Source organism: Mesocricetus auratus, unplaced genomic scaffold, assembly GCF_017639785.1.
Source record: "Mesocricetus auratus isolate SY011 unplaced genomic scaffold, BCM_Maur_2.0 Super-Scaffold_100676, whole genome shotgun sequence".
In the NCBI taxonomy this organism is placed as follows: domain Eukaryota; kingdom Metazoa; phylum Chordata; class Mammalia; order Rodentia; family Cricetidae; genus Mesocricetus; species Mesocricetus auratus.
Genome location: NW_024429266.1, coordinates 150164469 through 150178259, shown reverse-complemented (window position 1 = coordinate 150178259; position 13791 = coordinate 150164469). Strand labels below are relative to the sequence as shown.

The 13791-nt window shown below is 47.5% G+C and overlaps 1 protein-coding gene across 1 annotated transcript in view; it reads right to left on the bottom strand.

Moving 5' to 3' along the window:
• The window catches only part of Ruvbl1 (RuvB like AAA ATPase 1), a 35415-nt gene extending 23800 nt beyond the window's left edge, over positions 1 to 11615 (bottom strand). The window contains exons 1-3 of the mRNA XM_005071143.4: positions 11377 to 11615; positions 9393 to 9479; positions 2412 to 2544 (exon numbers count right to left, since the gene is read on the bottom strand). Of these exons, the coding sequence (XP_005071200.1) occupies positions 2412 to 2544; positions 9393 to 9479; positions 11377 to 11517 (361 nt within the window). The 5' untranslated portion in view covers positions 11518 to 11615. The remainder of the gene's footprint in view (positions 1 to 2411; positions 2545 to 9392; positions 9480 to 11376) is intronic.
• Positions 11616 to 13791: the final 2176 nt, after the last annotated feature.

The window sequence follows — 13791 nt, the reverse complement described above, 5'->3', positions numbered from 1 at the left end:
GTTCCCCAGGGGCTGGGATGTAGCCTAATGAGTTCCATCCTAGTACCCCTTAAGAGACCTAAAAATGAACTGTCTCATAGTCAGGGCCATGGCAAGATGAGGCAGCATCGTGCAGCTTTAAGCTTTGATCTTCCTCAAGGTCACCTGCTTCTCTCAAGCACTAACTTCAGGAAGCATCCACTACATGCCAGGTCTGGGGCCACAAAGACCCACACCTCTCTCTGTACCCTCAGCAGACTCTGAACACCCCCATGCTCCTCCCCATACTTCTCATCATCTCAAACAGAGTCATCACCTGCCCTCTCTGCCCCCACAACGGGCCCTTCCATAAACACTAAGAACTATACCATCGACTTCCAAACCTATCACTCACCCCTCCCGCACTACCTCCTGCTCAGACCCCAGTGGGTCCCCCTCTGCCATGCCCCAGTGAAAGGGAACTACAGAGCTGGACTAGAGCCCACAGGCACCTTACATGTGACTGCCCAGGCTTGCACTCGGGGTAAAGTCTTGATCCTGGCCTGCGGCAGCACAGCAAACTATCTCAACCTTCATCTTCCTACCTACCTCTAGTGATCCAGTATATTTCCTTAATATTATTCTTATGAAAAAAATAAGATAAAAATTTAAAAATAAAAAATAAAAGATTACTTGGGGTGAGGGTGGGGGCCTGGTGAGATGCTCAACAGGTAAAGGGGATTTCTGTGCTAGCAGCAACCTGAAGTCAATCCAAGGAAGCCATGTAAACGTAAGGAGAAAACCAACTTCACAAAGTCCTGACCGCCGCTTGCATGCCACAGCAAGTGTGTCTACACATACATCATGGACCCTTCCAATAATAATAGTAAAAATACTTTTTTTTTTAAAAGAAAACATACTTTTAGCTGGGCAGTGGTGGTGTGCACCTTCTTAGCACTTGGGATGCTAAGTGTATCTCTTGAATTTGAGGCCAGCCTGGTCTACAGAGCGAGTTCCAGGACAGTCAGAGCCACACAAGAAAACCCTGTTTCGAAAAACAAACAAACAAGTACCTTTCTGGGAGCTAGGGAGGTGGCTCAGTAGGACAGAGTTCTTGCTTTGCATGCATGAAGACTCGAGTCTGGACTCCAGCATCCATGTTAAAAGCTGAACATGGTAGCACAAGCACCTGTAATACCAGCCCAGACAGGAAGTGGGGGCACAGACAGAAAGATTCCCCAAGGCCACCAACCTAGCTCCAGGTACAGTGAAGCTGTTTGAAAAAATAGGGCACAGTGACAGAGCAGGACACAGCATCTTCTGCTGGCCTCCGCATGCATGCACGCACGCACGCACGCGCCCCACACAGAGTTTGGCAACCTGGGACAGGTGTCGCCCACAACCCACTCTCAGCTGGAGGGGGAAGCCGATGCCTCACAGACACCTGAGCAGCTCTCAGCTGTCTGCCTATGAACAGCAAAACCTGAAAATCAATCTAACTGTCCACCCTCACAAAGGGCTACACACAGTCAGAGTCCATGTTTCCATACTGATCTGCAGAAACACAGCTGAGGACATACCTAGCAACAGACCAACAGAAACCAGGCTTAAGGATCATCTGTCTGGAAGTCCTACGTATGAGCATCAACTCAGGAGAGGTCACTCTCTCACATAATCAGTCTCCAGGCCCGGGCTACAGAAGGCAGGCTGACCTGAGTTCCAACTAGCTTTGCCTCTTACTAGTCATGCCACTGGCCTAGCTACTTTCTGTTTCTCCAAATGCCAAATACAGACAGAGATGTTTGGCTAGGGGAATGAACAGCTGGCACCGAACGGACACTGTGGTGGCAGTGGAGGCCCTAAGAGGCTGGCATCACAAGTCTCAAAGTTTGGTCAGTCCCTAGTGTCCTTGCTTTGTCAGGCCACAACTCCTTTGGCCCACCACTGAGGAGCAGATACTATGCAATCAGTGGTTTGAATCAAAACCTTTTCAATGGGCAGCCAATATGGAAAGCAAGACACAGGCACTAAAGAAACCTGGTGCGCTCGCTCTCTCTCTCTCTCTCTCTCTCTCTCTCTCTCTCTCTCTCTCTCTCTCTCTCTCTCTCTCTCTCTCTCTCTCCCCTCTCCCCCTCTCTCCCTCCCTCCCTCCCTCCCTCCCTCTCTGTGTGTTTAAAAAGATCTCTTTAGGTGCCGGGCGGTGGTGGCGGTGGTGGCGCATGCCTTTAATCCCAGCACTCAGGAGGCAGAGACAGGCGGATCTCTGTGAGTTCGAGTCCACAATTACTCCAGCTGCTGAAGCACTTTGATCAGAACACTGAGGTTCTGTCATTTACTTGCACATATAATGGCTATGTGCCAAAGGAAAAACAGCTACAAACCCTGTCACATGACATCTTTACAGCCAAGACACTTCAAGGCACCTGGAGATGAAAGTCACACTCATCACTCACCAATGGCCCTGCGAAAGTTCTCCATCAGCACCTCTGTCTTCTTGATCTCAGTTGAGTATACTTCACTACCCACCATCGGGCAGAAAGGGACTTTACTGCCCAGCTCCTGAGCAATAGCCAGAGCCAAGGCCGTCTGCAGAGGACAAGAACGGGAAGACATTTGCTTAGTGTTAGAAATGGTCATTCAGAAACACAGGTTAGTAAAACAGCATCTGCTGGGAACAGTAAAGTCCCATCCTCTGTCCTTCCAGGCATGTTTCCATGTCAGAGAGTCTCTGGGCACACTCTACATATCATACACCCAGCCTTGATCACCATCATACTCACCAGGTATCCCCCAGCAAAGGCCTGACTGACTGCAAGTGCTTCACACGAACCTTGCATCTAAGGCAATGCTAGCCTTCCCCACTCTACCACAGAAGGAACAAAGACTAAACACACATCCTAGAAATAGGCACATTTGGACTGGCAGTGGTGTCTCGGAACAAGTTGTCACCATCTTCCTGACTCTTCTCTCTCAGCCTCAAACAGCATCTGGCCTGTCTGCTTGGGCTACTGCAAGGCCCTAGACTGCTTTCTGTTTGTACACATACCACAAACACTAATCTGCAAGCCAGTAGAAATCAGCAGTGAAGGAAGATGTCACTTAAAGTGGCCCACAAGAGAATGAAACATTAGGCAGAGTTTTTCTGACATGTGTTGGTCCTAACAAGTCACATTAGCATGCTCTGTGAAACACAAATGGCTGCCGGTAACCCAGCTACAGTGAGCAGAGGCTAAGCAAGGCCAGATATAGTAGCAATGTGGGCAAATATCAAGTATGAAGGTAAATGTCTAAGAGTGACTTAGAGCAGGAGATGCCATGGCCTTTAAAGCTGGCGACCTGAACAGAGAGATCCCTGAGACAGCACTTAGAAATGACCCACCAAAGGTGCTTCTTACTCCTTTCAATTCTTTTCGATGATGGTTTCAAGATAGTAGAATCTGGCAGCAAATTAGCATACAGTAAAGTGCAGAAACTGAATGGTAGTGCTAACTGTTGCCATTCAGAGTAACCTTAACACTGAGCAAATCCAGTGGCCTCATCAGTCAAACGCAAGATTAAAGGACTAGGCTAGATCACAGGTAGCAAACACGTTGCCCACAAACTGTATCTATGTGGTTTTCATCACCCTGCGGCAGCAGTTACCTCCCTACACAGCCCCCTCAGCCCCAGAGCCATCTGGGAATGCACCTGCCACTGCCTCAGCCCAAGCACACACCTGCGCTTGTGAGCCCAGAGCAGACAACAGTAACACCGACATTCTAGGAGCAAGGGGAAGATGCCTGGACTGTGACAGGGTACTAAGAGAAGAATGCACTCTGACATGGAACACCCACCCAGTGGGGGCCTGGGCCAGCCGTGTTCACCTGTTTCCCAGTCACTGTGCTGTCTTTTCCATGTAGTTCCACAGACCTCAATTCTCCACCCTCGGTTTCAGACTTCAAAGAGCGCCATTATGCAATTCCCCAGCCCTTTTGCCTCCTTTGGCCTAATTCAGAAGTGGCCATCTGCACACTTGATTAGACAGGATAAACACATGCAGGGAGTGCTTTGCACTTTCCAGTTTCACTGGGTGAAGGGTCCTAGAGGGAAAGCACAGAACCTGCCTGCCTAGCCCTCCTATCTACCACTGTAAATACCTCACAGATCCCCCACAGCAAATACCAACTTCATGTTCTAGTCTGTATTTGCCTGTTTGGGTTTGGAGTTTGTTTTGTTGTTGTTTATTTGGTTTTGTTTTAGAGCATGGTAGCAAATTACCATATAACTGGCCTGGCACTCACTGCATACCTCAGGCTGGCCTGGTGCTCCTACCTCAACTGCCTGGGTGCTGGGATTGCAGGCATGCACCTTTCTGCCCAGGTCCTGGTTTGTATTTTATAGATTAAGAAACTGAAACAAGCCGGGCGTTGGTGGCGCACGCCTTTAATCCCAGCACTCGGGAGGCAGAGGCAGGCGGATCTCTGTGAGTTCGAGGCCATCCTGGTCTACAAAGCGCGTTCCAGGACAGCCTCCAAAGCCACAGAGAAACCCTGTCTCGAAAAACCAAAAAAAAAAAAAAGAAACTGAAACACAGAGGTTACTCAAGGGCAGACAGCACAGCCAGGATGCAAGCACTGTCACAGCTCCTATCTTCTCTTATGTGTGCACGTCATGTCACTAACACTTGGCCCACAAAGAAGCTGCTGCTAAAAGAAGGCTGAGCAGGCTGACTTTGGTGCCATCTGACCTTCTCCTTTCCCGAGCACTAGCCCCAGTGCCAACAGCATGACAGAGCTGCACCAGCACAGTAAGGGTGCCCCTGCCTCTCCAAGCAGCAAAGCAGCCTCACCTGCAGGCACACTACAAACTCAACTCGGACAGCACATGCCTTCAAACTCATCACATCAGAAAGCTTGCAAAGTGAGGCCAAGGGCTGAGTTCTCCACATTTCCCGGGAGGAAATTGGCCAAGTATGGCACAGGAATGCAGGACTCACATGCTAGCAACATGGTGTCAGCTCTATAAAAAACCCAGATGTCCACAAAGCACCTAGACATGCAAGAGCATGAACAACTTCATAAAGCTGCTATGCAAGTTTGCAGAGTATTCTATAGCTACTAACAACTCACACAGCAATAAAAACAGAAACCCCTGAATAGAAACAGGGCCATAGAAAGACAGAAAAGATGAGCCACCAGGGAATCTACCTGGGGTACAAGGCATGAACCTTGGTCCTGTCCTAGTCACAAGTGAGGACAAGTCCCCTGGCACACTCACACACAACCACGCTGCTCTGTGAGAGAGATTCCTCACAAACCTCTCTACAAGCACACGGTCTGAGGGGAAGGAAGAAGCTTCCTAGATTTGCCAAGCCCAACTCTGCAAGCAATATGAATTTAGAATAAATGTTTTTAAAAGAGAGTTTTTCTTCAACAAAACACACAGCCACATTCTCCCCCTGCACCTCCCCAAGCCAGATTCTGAAGGGGCAAAAAGATTCATCTTTTGGGGTTAGGAGCTAGAGGCAGATAGAGGCAGATAGGCACCATAGGACAGCCATGAAATCTTTAACAAAGCAATTGCTCTGGATGCTGCAAAAATGTCAGTGTTGGGCTGGCGAGATGGCTCAGGAGATACAGGCACTGCTGATGAGTTTCACAAGTTGAGGTGGGTCCCTGGAATCCCCAGGACGGAAGAAGAAAACCACCTCCCACAAGTTATCCCCTGACCTCCCATGCATACATGGCAGGCACAAACTACCCCTCAAATTAAATAAAGGTAATTTTTTAAGTGTCAGCATCATTAAGAGAAAACAAGGCAAAATGCTGGGGACAGTAACTCATCTAAGTGAAAGGAAGGTAAAGAGACAGAGTTACTGTTAGGGTGTGGCCCTGACTGCTTTCTGACTTTCTCTTTCCAGTGCTGTGAGGATAAAGCCCAGGTCCTTGCGTGAACCTGCACCACCGAGACATATACACAGCGGGTAGTGTGAATTTTATAATAAAAGTGAGAAACTCAAGAACTCTTTTCTACATGTCATCTTGTGAGTGCATACATGTGTGTACATATGTGTGTGGGGGTGTATGTGCACACATGTATAAAGGCCAGAAGCTGACCCTGGGTATCATCCCCAATCACTCCCTACCTTTTTATTTTTAATGTGTACACATGTGTGTCTGAGTGTTAAACTACATGTATTCACATGCCCGCAGGCCCCCAAACAAGGGCATCCACTTCCCTGGTGTCAGGGTTACAGACACTTGTCAGGTGTCTAGTATGAGTGCTGGGAACCAAGTTCATGTTCTCCAGAAGGTCAGCAACTGCCTTAACCAATGAGTCATCTCTCTAGGCTTTCACCTTAATTTCTGAGATAGGATCTCTCACTGACTCAACCAGACTGGCTTGGTCCTCTTGTCCCTGGCTCCTTGGCACTGGAATTAGAGACAAGCACTACCATTCAGACCCTCATGCTCATGTGGCAAGAGGGCCACCGACTAAGCCACCTCCCCAACTGTTTACTCAACATTTTCATCTCCTTTTCATTTAAAAAAACAAAACAAAAATCAACAGTCATCCTTAAAAGCATACTCCCACTGAGCACTGAAGCACATGCCTGTAATCCCAGCTACCTGAGAGGTTGAGACGTGAGAAAAGAAAATCAAGGCCAGCCTGGGTTATACAAGGAGTTTCTGACCACACAGGGCAAGTCAGTGAGACCCTTTCTCAAAGGGGCTCAGTAATAGAGCACCTGCTATCCAGCACAAAGTCCCGGGCTTACCCCCAGCAACACAAAAGCAAAGCACAACAGTGACGTAACAAGTTAACTGACATGGACGACCCACAGCAGTGGACAGGGAGGGCTTCCCTACACCTTCCTCAAAAGGCTATGCTCCGTGGACTCGAGACTATTCTCTCCCTAACCCTGCTCCTAATCCTTTTCAGTTACTTAATTTTAATTTATAAAAACTGCAAGAAATTCTCACACAAGCTGCGTATTAGCTAATGCTGCAAGAGGAGTCAGTTCAGAGGTAAGCTAGCAGGGTCCCCTATTTTCAATAGTTCAGAGATAAAGAAATAGCAAATGTCAAAAAATATAATCATCTCTCCAAGTTGAGGCCCAGACAAGCATTCTATCCTTTCAACCCTACTCCACACACTTCTCACCTTAAGTCCACTGACATTGGAGACAGGATACTTCCTCATTCTGAGGACTGTTACATTCCCTGGAAGGTGTTCAGCTCAAGTTGTAACCCTCCCTCCCCTCTCTCTCTCTATATATATATGTTATATACTTCAGAGGTTACAAAATGTCTTTAGATTGAAATCCACATTCCAACTCTAATGTCACCTAACGAGAGCCCAGAAAGAGAACAAAGAACTCGAGCAAATGGAAGAGGCTGAGGCTGTTCCAGAGCAGATCAGAGACAATGCTAAAATTAAGAAGCACAATTCACATAAAGACAGAGAAACAAAAGTAGACTGTGATATGCATAATGAAGTCATAAGCAGACTTGTGAACAGAACAAGCAGGGAAGAGAAAGCGCTGAAGGAACCGACTGAGCACCATACCCAGCACAAGCATCTTTCTTTCTTTCTTTTCTCTCTTTTTTTTTTTTGGGTTGAGACAGGGTTTCTCTGTATTGTTTTGGAGGCTGTCCTCAAACTCACAGAGATCCGCCTGCTTCTGCCTTCCCAGTGCTGGGACCAAAGGTGTGCACCACCAACGCCCAGCTCACAAGCATCTTTCACCACAAGCACAAGGCCAGGCCTGGCGGTTCGTGCTGGTAGTCCCAGCACTCAGAAGGCAGCCAGGAGGACTGCCGGCTGACAACAGCAAAGACATTCATTTTATCTACAAGTTTGATGCCAGCTTGGGCTACATGAAACCTTGTCTCAAACAACAACAAACAAGGACAACAGTCTTTCCCACTAACAAACCTACAGAAGGAACTTCCAGCACCGTTCTTTAGGAAAACAACTGGATGGAGAGGGAAGGGGCATGACATAAGAAAACATGGTAAGCAGATGGTACATGCCATGAACAAGCTGATGCTGCCTGTGCAGAGGCCAGTGAGCTCACACTGTGGCGGGTTCCATATGTTAACTAACGCAGCTCTTCCTTTACAGTAAGACACCGCCTAAGACAGTCTTGAAGGGTGTGGTGGGGCCCACCTTTAATCCCAGCATTCACAAAGCAGGAGGTAGGCCTCTGTGTTCACGGCCAGCCTGGTCTATAGACTGAGTTCTAGGACAACCATGGCTACACAGTGAGCCGCAGTCTCAAAACAAACAAACACATAAACTACTTAACAGTTGTGATTTCAAAGTAAGAATTAGTTATCCTCTCACCACTGATTTAAGAACTGGGGTAGGGGAGGGGGGAGATGTGGGAAAGGTGGATGTTGCAGAATATCTGTTTACACTGTGTGAAGATGTGTCACTGTGATTGGTTTAATAAAGGGCTGAATGGCCAATAGTTAGGCACGAAAGATAGGCGTGTAGAGAGAGGAAGAGGAGGAGGAGGAATCCAGGCACTCAGATCATGCTGAGGAGACGCCAGGGCAGAGAGAGGAAAGAGGAGGCACAAGATAGAAGAGAGGTAACACCACATGACAGACCATAGATTAACACAAATGCGTTAACTTGAGTTATAAGAGCTAGTTGACACAAGCCTAAACTAAAGGACAAGCTTTCATAATTAATACTGTCTCTGTGTTGTCATTTGTGATCTGGAGAGCAACAAAAAACCTTACTACAGGTGGAGGAGCCATTTTTCTACAAACACAAGCCCAGGAACTGCTCTCTATGGCCCCTATGAAGAACTCTGGCAACTTTCAAGTATTCCACCAGTCAGGCATGGTGAAGTTTTACCCATAATCCTAGCTCTTGAGGTAAAGGCAGGAGCATCAGCAGTTCAAGGTCAGCCTGAGCTACATAGCGAGTTTGAGGCCAAGTTGGGATACATGAGAGACCCTGTCTTTCCACACAAGCACGACAACCTGAGTTTGATCCCAGACCCCACAACAGAGAACCAACTCCTGAAAGATGTCCTCTGACCTCTACACATGCCCTGTGTAACATATGCACACTCGAACACACAACAGGTACAACAAGCACCCTCAAAACAGATGTCATCTGGAGATTTTTATGACACTCAGATCAACAGAAAGATTTCCCTAACAAAGCAAAAGAGAGCTGAGAGAGACAAAAGGAGCATTCTAGAGACAATGAAACCCTCCGAGGATTTCACTCTCTGCTGGAGGTAGGCCAGGGTAATTTTAATTTTAGAACACAGATTTTATATGCTAAATTGTATTCCCGCACATTGGTTTTTAAAACATTCATATAGCCAGTCTAGTTAGACAGAGACTAGTTAAGACATGAATTCAGCTGGGCTCAAATATCAATACCATTCTCCTGGGTAGCTTAAAAAAGGAGAGACAATGAATGAGTACCTTGCCAGTTCCAGGAGGCCCGGCCAACAAGACAGCTCTTCCAGCCATTTTCTTGCTTTTGATTAATTCTACTATGACACCACATGCCTGTACACAATGGAAAGAAACAATCAGTCAATATCAAAATGCCTCGTGGTGGCAACAATTGCGTGTTTGGTCCACACAGTTCACATACTCTCCCAATACTAAATGCCAGCAGCTGCCACAATGCTGGGATGGAGTGGAGCAGTGCAGGGGAGGCAGCAAAGGCACGTATGTGCTCCAGCTCACGCTCGAGTGAGCTCACGCTTGCGGCACTCCATCACTGCTAAGGAAGAAATGGGGTGTTAACATAGTGAGTGGCTATGGGGAGCTTTCTCAGAACACTGTATGTAATATTCGAAGCCCTGGGCAGAAATCTGACAACTCAAAATATCCAAAGCAGAAACTTGGCATGTCTAAGGGACAACATGCTGTAGCGCTAAAGTATGGTGAAGAGAACGGGAAATGGAAGTTGAGGCAGCAGGGGCCAACACAGACCTGGAACTTAAAGTTCAAAGGCAGCAGGGATGTGGATTTCAGGCCAGTCTGACTACAGCAACATTATCTAAACAAAAAAGGTGTGCTATGAATCCACCCAATACAAGAACTGCAAAGGGCTGGTGAGGTGTCTCAGTGGGTTAAAAGCACTTGCAATGCAAACCTGAAGGGTTAAGTTCAATTCCTGGTTCCCACAGCAGGAGGAGAGAACCTCTGACCTTCACTGAAGCACTGCGGCAGTCACATGACCGAAATGCATATGCCTGTGCAAGCATGTGTGTGCGCGCGCGCGCGCGCACACACACACACAAATTAACAAACGAAACTTAAAGAAATAGCAGCTAACATTAAAATAGGAAGGGTCTTTAGAAGATCACCTCGTCTTACTTTACAGCACCAGGGAGGCTGCTGGTGTGACCAGTCACATGAGAATCCAGTGCAGGGACACACTCCAAATTCACAGACACTCCAGTTTATATGCTGGCTCTTTCACTTGCCTGAGTGCCCTTAGACTTATTTTACACCTACAGCCTCTGTGAATCATGGTTACTTATCTGAATGCAAGTGTTCAAAATAACTCTTGGGACACAGGAGAAAGGGCTTAGGGTAAAGTGTGCTGACATGTGCAGTTTGTTCTCATAGTAGATTGATGCCATAAGATGCTAAGTGTAGAATCCAGGCGCACTAGTATTTACTATGCAAACACTTCAATGTTTGTATGTCTAGGAAGCATCATTCCAGGTGAGGGTTATTACACAGAAATGAAATAGCAAACGATGGGCTGCCTGGCAAATAGAAAGCATTCAGCTACCATTACCTGCTTGCAAGAAAAAGTGCAAGTGCCTAGGGTCAAATGTTTCCCTTTTGGGATAGATGGCATTCCAAGCAGAAACCAGAGTCTTTTCCCTGTTTGCAAGAGGTTGAGATAGCAGTCTTTACCAAATGTAAAGATCAAATTTCTGTAGCTACTGTGCCTCTGTTGAAACCAGAGCGGAGCGGGCTGAGGAAATGGGATGAATACTGATTTGGGGTGGGGAGTGGGGGGAAAATATCAGCTTTATTACTGCTGAACTGGCAGGTGGAAAGGTGGCCTGACCTCTTCCAACTTCGATTTCTTCGTGTGCAAAACAGAAAAGATCAAAACACCTGGCATGATTGCCGATGATTTTAAGTAGACTGAACTGGAATAGCTAAAATCGTGCTTGGAGGGGGAATAGGTCAGACTGTTTCTGCCCATCACTCTACTTCCCAGGTCAGCTCCCAGGCCCCCCCAAAACCGCATCAATTCTGAAAACTTAGTCAATTCTATACCTATCCTCACAGCCTTCCACTGTGATTCCAGTGAGACCTAATGTGCGTGCCCTGACCCGCGAAGGATGCAATCTTTGCTCGCTAATGTGATCCCCGCTTCTCCTACTGATCTCGATAGATCCGGGTGCGCCCCGCGCACACGCCCCACGCCCACCTCTCTCGCGTTCTCCTGGCCCACGAGCCCTGAAGCCGCCTGCTTGGCCAGGCCGCTCTCGTCCAGCCCCAGCCCCTTCACGTGGCTGTGGGAAGCGATGCGCTGCGTCTTCGTGGTGCTCTTCACCTCCTCAATCTTCATTTTGACGAGCGTTTTGGAGATACAACCGGCGTGGAGAGGTAGGAACTGCGGCACGCCGGGCACCCGGGTTACCACGCGGCCGTTACTAGGCCGCTCTCTGGGACCCGCCCTTATTAGCTCATCATTGGTGGAAGCGAGAAGACTTCGGTTACTATTGGCTACAAGATACGCCCGTCCGTAGCTGCGGGTGAGTTCTGCCCACCAACTTCCGTTTGTGTTACAGGTTGGATTTCCCCAGGGCAGGCATTTCCTCCCCTGGTTATATTTGATGGGCAACAGCTAAATACTTTAAAACACTATCAATGTTAGTGGCAGTCTTTGCCTTTTTTTTTTTATAAACGCCTCTTTTAATGTATATTTTTCTTTAGACTAAGATATTAGTGCCAGGGTGAGTTGACTCTTTCACTGACAATTTTAAGACCTTCCCCAGGTGTTTGGTTGCCCTGGGAGAACTTTAAGCAAAGCAGCCGCCCAAACGTCCCCCATGCCAGTCGGAGTTTTTAAACACCCCAAGGATGTCCTGAGGAAGCTGCTCAGCCAACCACTTTCCTTTCGGCCAGAATACAATGGATCCAGAATGCATTATTCCAGCCAGGACCTTTTCGAACAATTTATGCCATAATTTTGGTCACCACATATCTAATGAACTTTTTTTTCTTTTTCCTTTCTTTCTTCCTTTTTTTCTTTTTAGATGGGTTTATGTAGCCTTGGTTGGCCTAGAACTCAGAGACTCACTTGCCTCTGCCTCCTGAGTGCTAGGATTAAAGGTATCGCCACCATACTCACATCAGCCATTTCCACCAGACTGGAGTGGGTACAGTTCTCCAGGTAGCCCAGAAAAAAAGAAAGAAGAAACAAAAATCAGCCTGTGTGGTTGGTAAAAGCATGGTCCTTCCTTGAATCAGCAACTGTTATTGGTGCAAACATGGTAGTTCGGTTCCATGAACCACTGTGCCACAGCATAAATTGAAGCTTTTATTTGCATGAAGGGCTGCCCTAAGGACAACAAACGCTCTTGTTTACCCTCCCCTACAGCTTTCTGGCTATTGAAGCAGGTGTCCCTCACTTTTCAAATCAGCTAGGAGACACCTTCCTGTGCTTCCATGTGCAATATATAAGACTTCTCGTGAGTGGTCTTTTCACCTCTCGTAATAGTATCGTGGGCTGAGCTGGTAATGTGAAGAAGACAAGACAAGGGACTGTAGCGGTGACGATGGTGACGAAAGGGCAGTTGGAGAGTTTCAGGACAACTGGGAGCAGAAATGACAAATGACAGGCAGCAGAGAAACTACAGGCAGAGGTTGCTACACAAGTTCAGCGACTTCCAAGTCTTTTTTATTAGTTTATGTGTGGGGGTGCTTTGCCTGTGTGTGTGAATGTACATCATACACATGCAGTACCTGAGGAGGTCAGAAGAAGGCATCAAGTCCCATGGAAGGTACAGATGGTTGTGAGCCACCATGTGAGTGCTGGGAATTTAATGTGGGTCCTCTGGCCAGGCGTTGGTGGCTCACGCCCTTAATCCCAGGCAGAGGCAGGCGGATCTCTGTGAGTTCGAGGCCAGCCTGGTCTACAGAGCTAGTTCCAGGACATCCTCCAAAGCTACAGAGAAACCCTGTCTCGAAAAAAAAAAAAAGTGGGTCCTCTGGAAGAGCAGCCAATTCTCTTTACTACTGAGCCATCTCTCCAGCCCAGGGAGCTTCAAATCTTAAGGGTCAAAATGTATAACATCAGACACTGTAGGAGTTGAGCGTTCCATCAGCTGGCCATTCCGAAGCTATGATACTAGCAGCAATTGCTTGTTGCTGGCTGGGTGTAACAGTAATTGCTGTGTACAGAGGCCACAGGCAGTAAAAGTCAAGAGCAAGACGTCACCAACCCGGCCACCTCAAGTCGCAAGCCTCTGGCTCTGCCAGACCAGCCCTGGGCTGTGACACTCAAGAGATTGGGACTGCCGGCACAGAAGAACTTCTCACCACTCAGGATTTCTATCTGAGCAGAGTAGGACTCAGCCATCTTACTGATTATGGCAGGGTCACTTCCCAACACCGTAAGACAAAAAAAAAAAAAAAAAACAACAACAAAAAAACCACTACAGGCTAAAGAAATTCACTCAACGAGTGGCCCACAACACACAACAGGTAGTCAGCACTGGAACTCAAATGGAAGACTTGAAGCTTGAAATCCTGTGTCATATTTAGCCCATCCCACAGCTCAGGTTAGACAAGGAGCCAGAAAATATATTCCTTCAGGATCCATAGTGATACTGTCTAC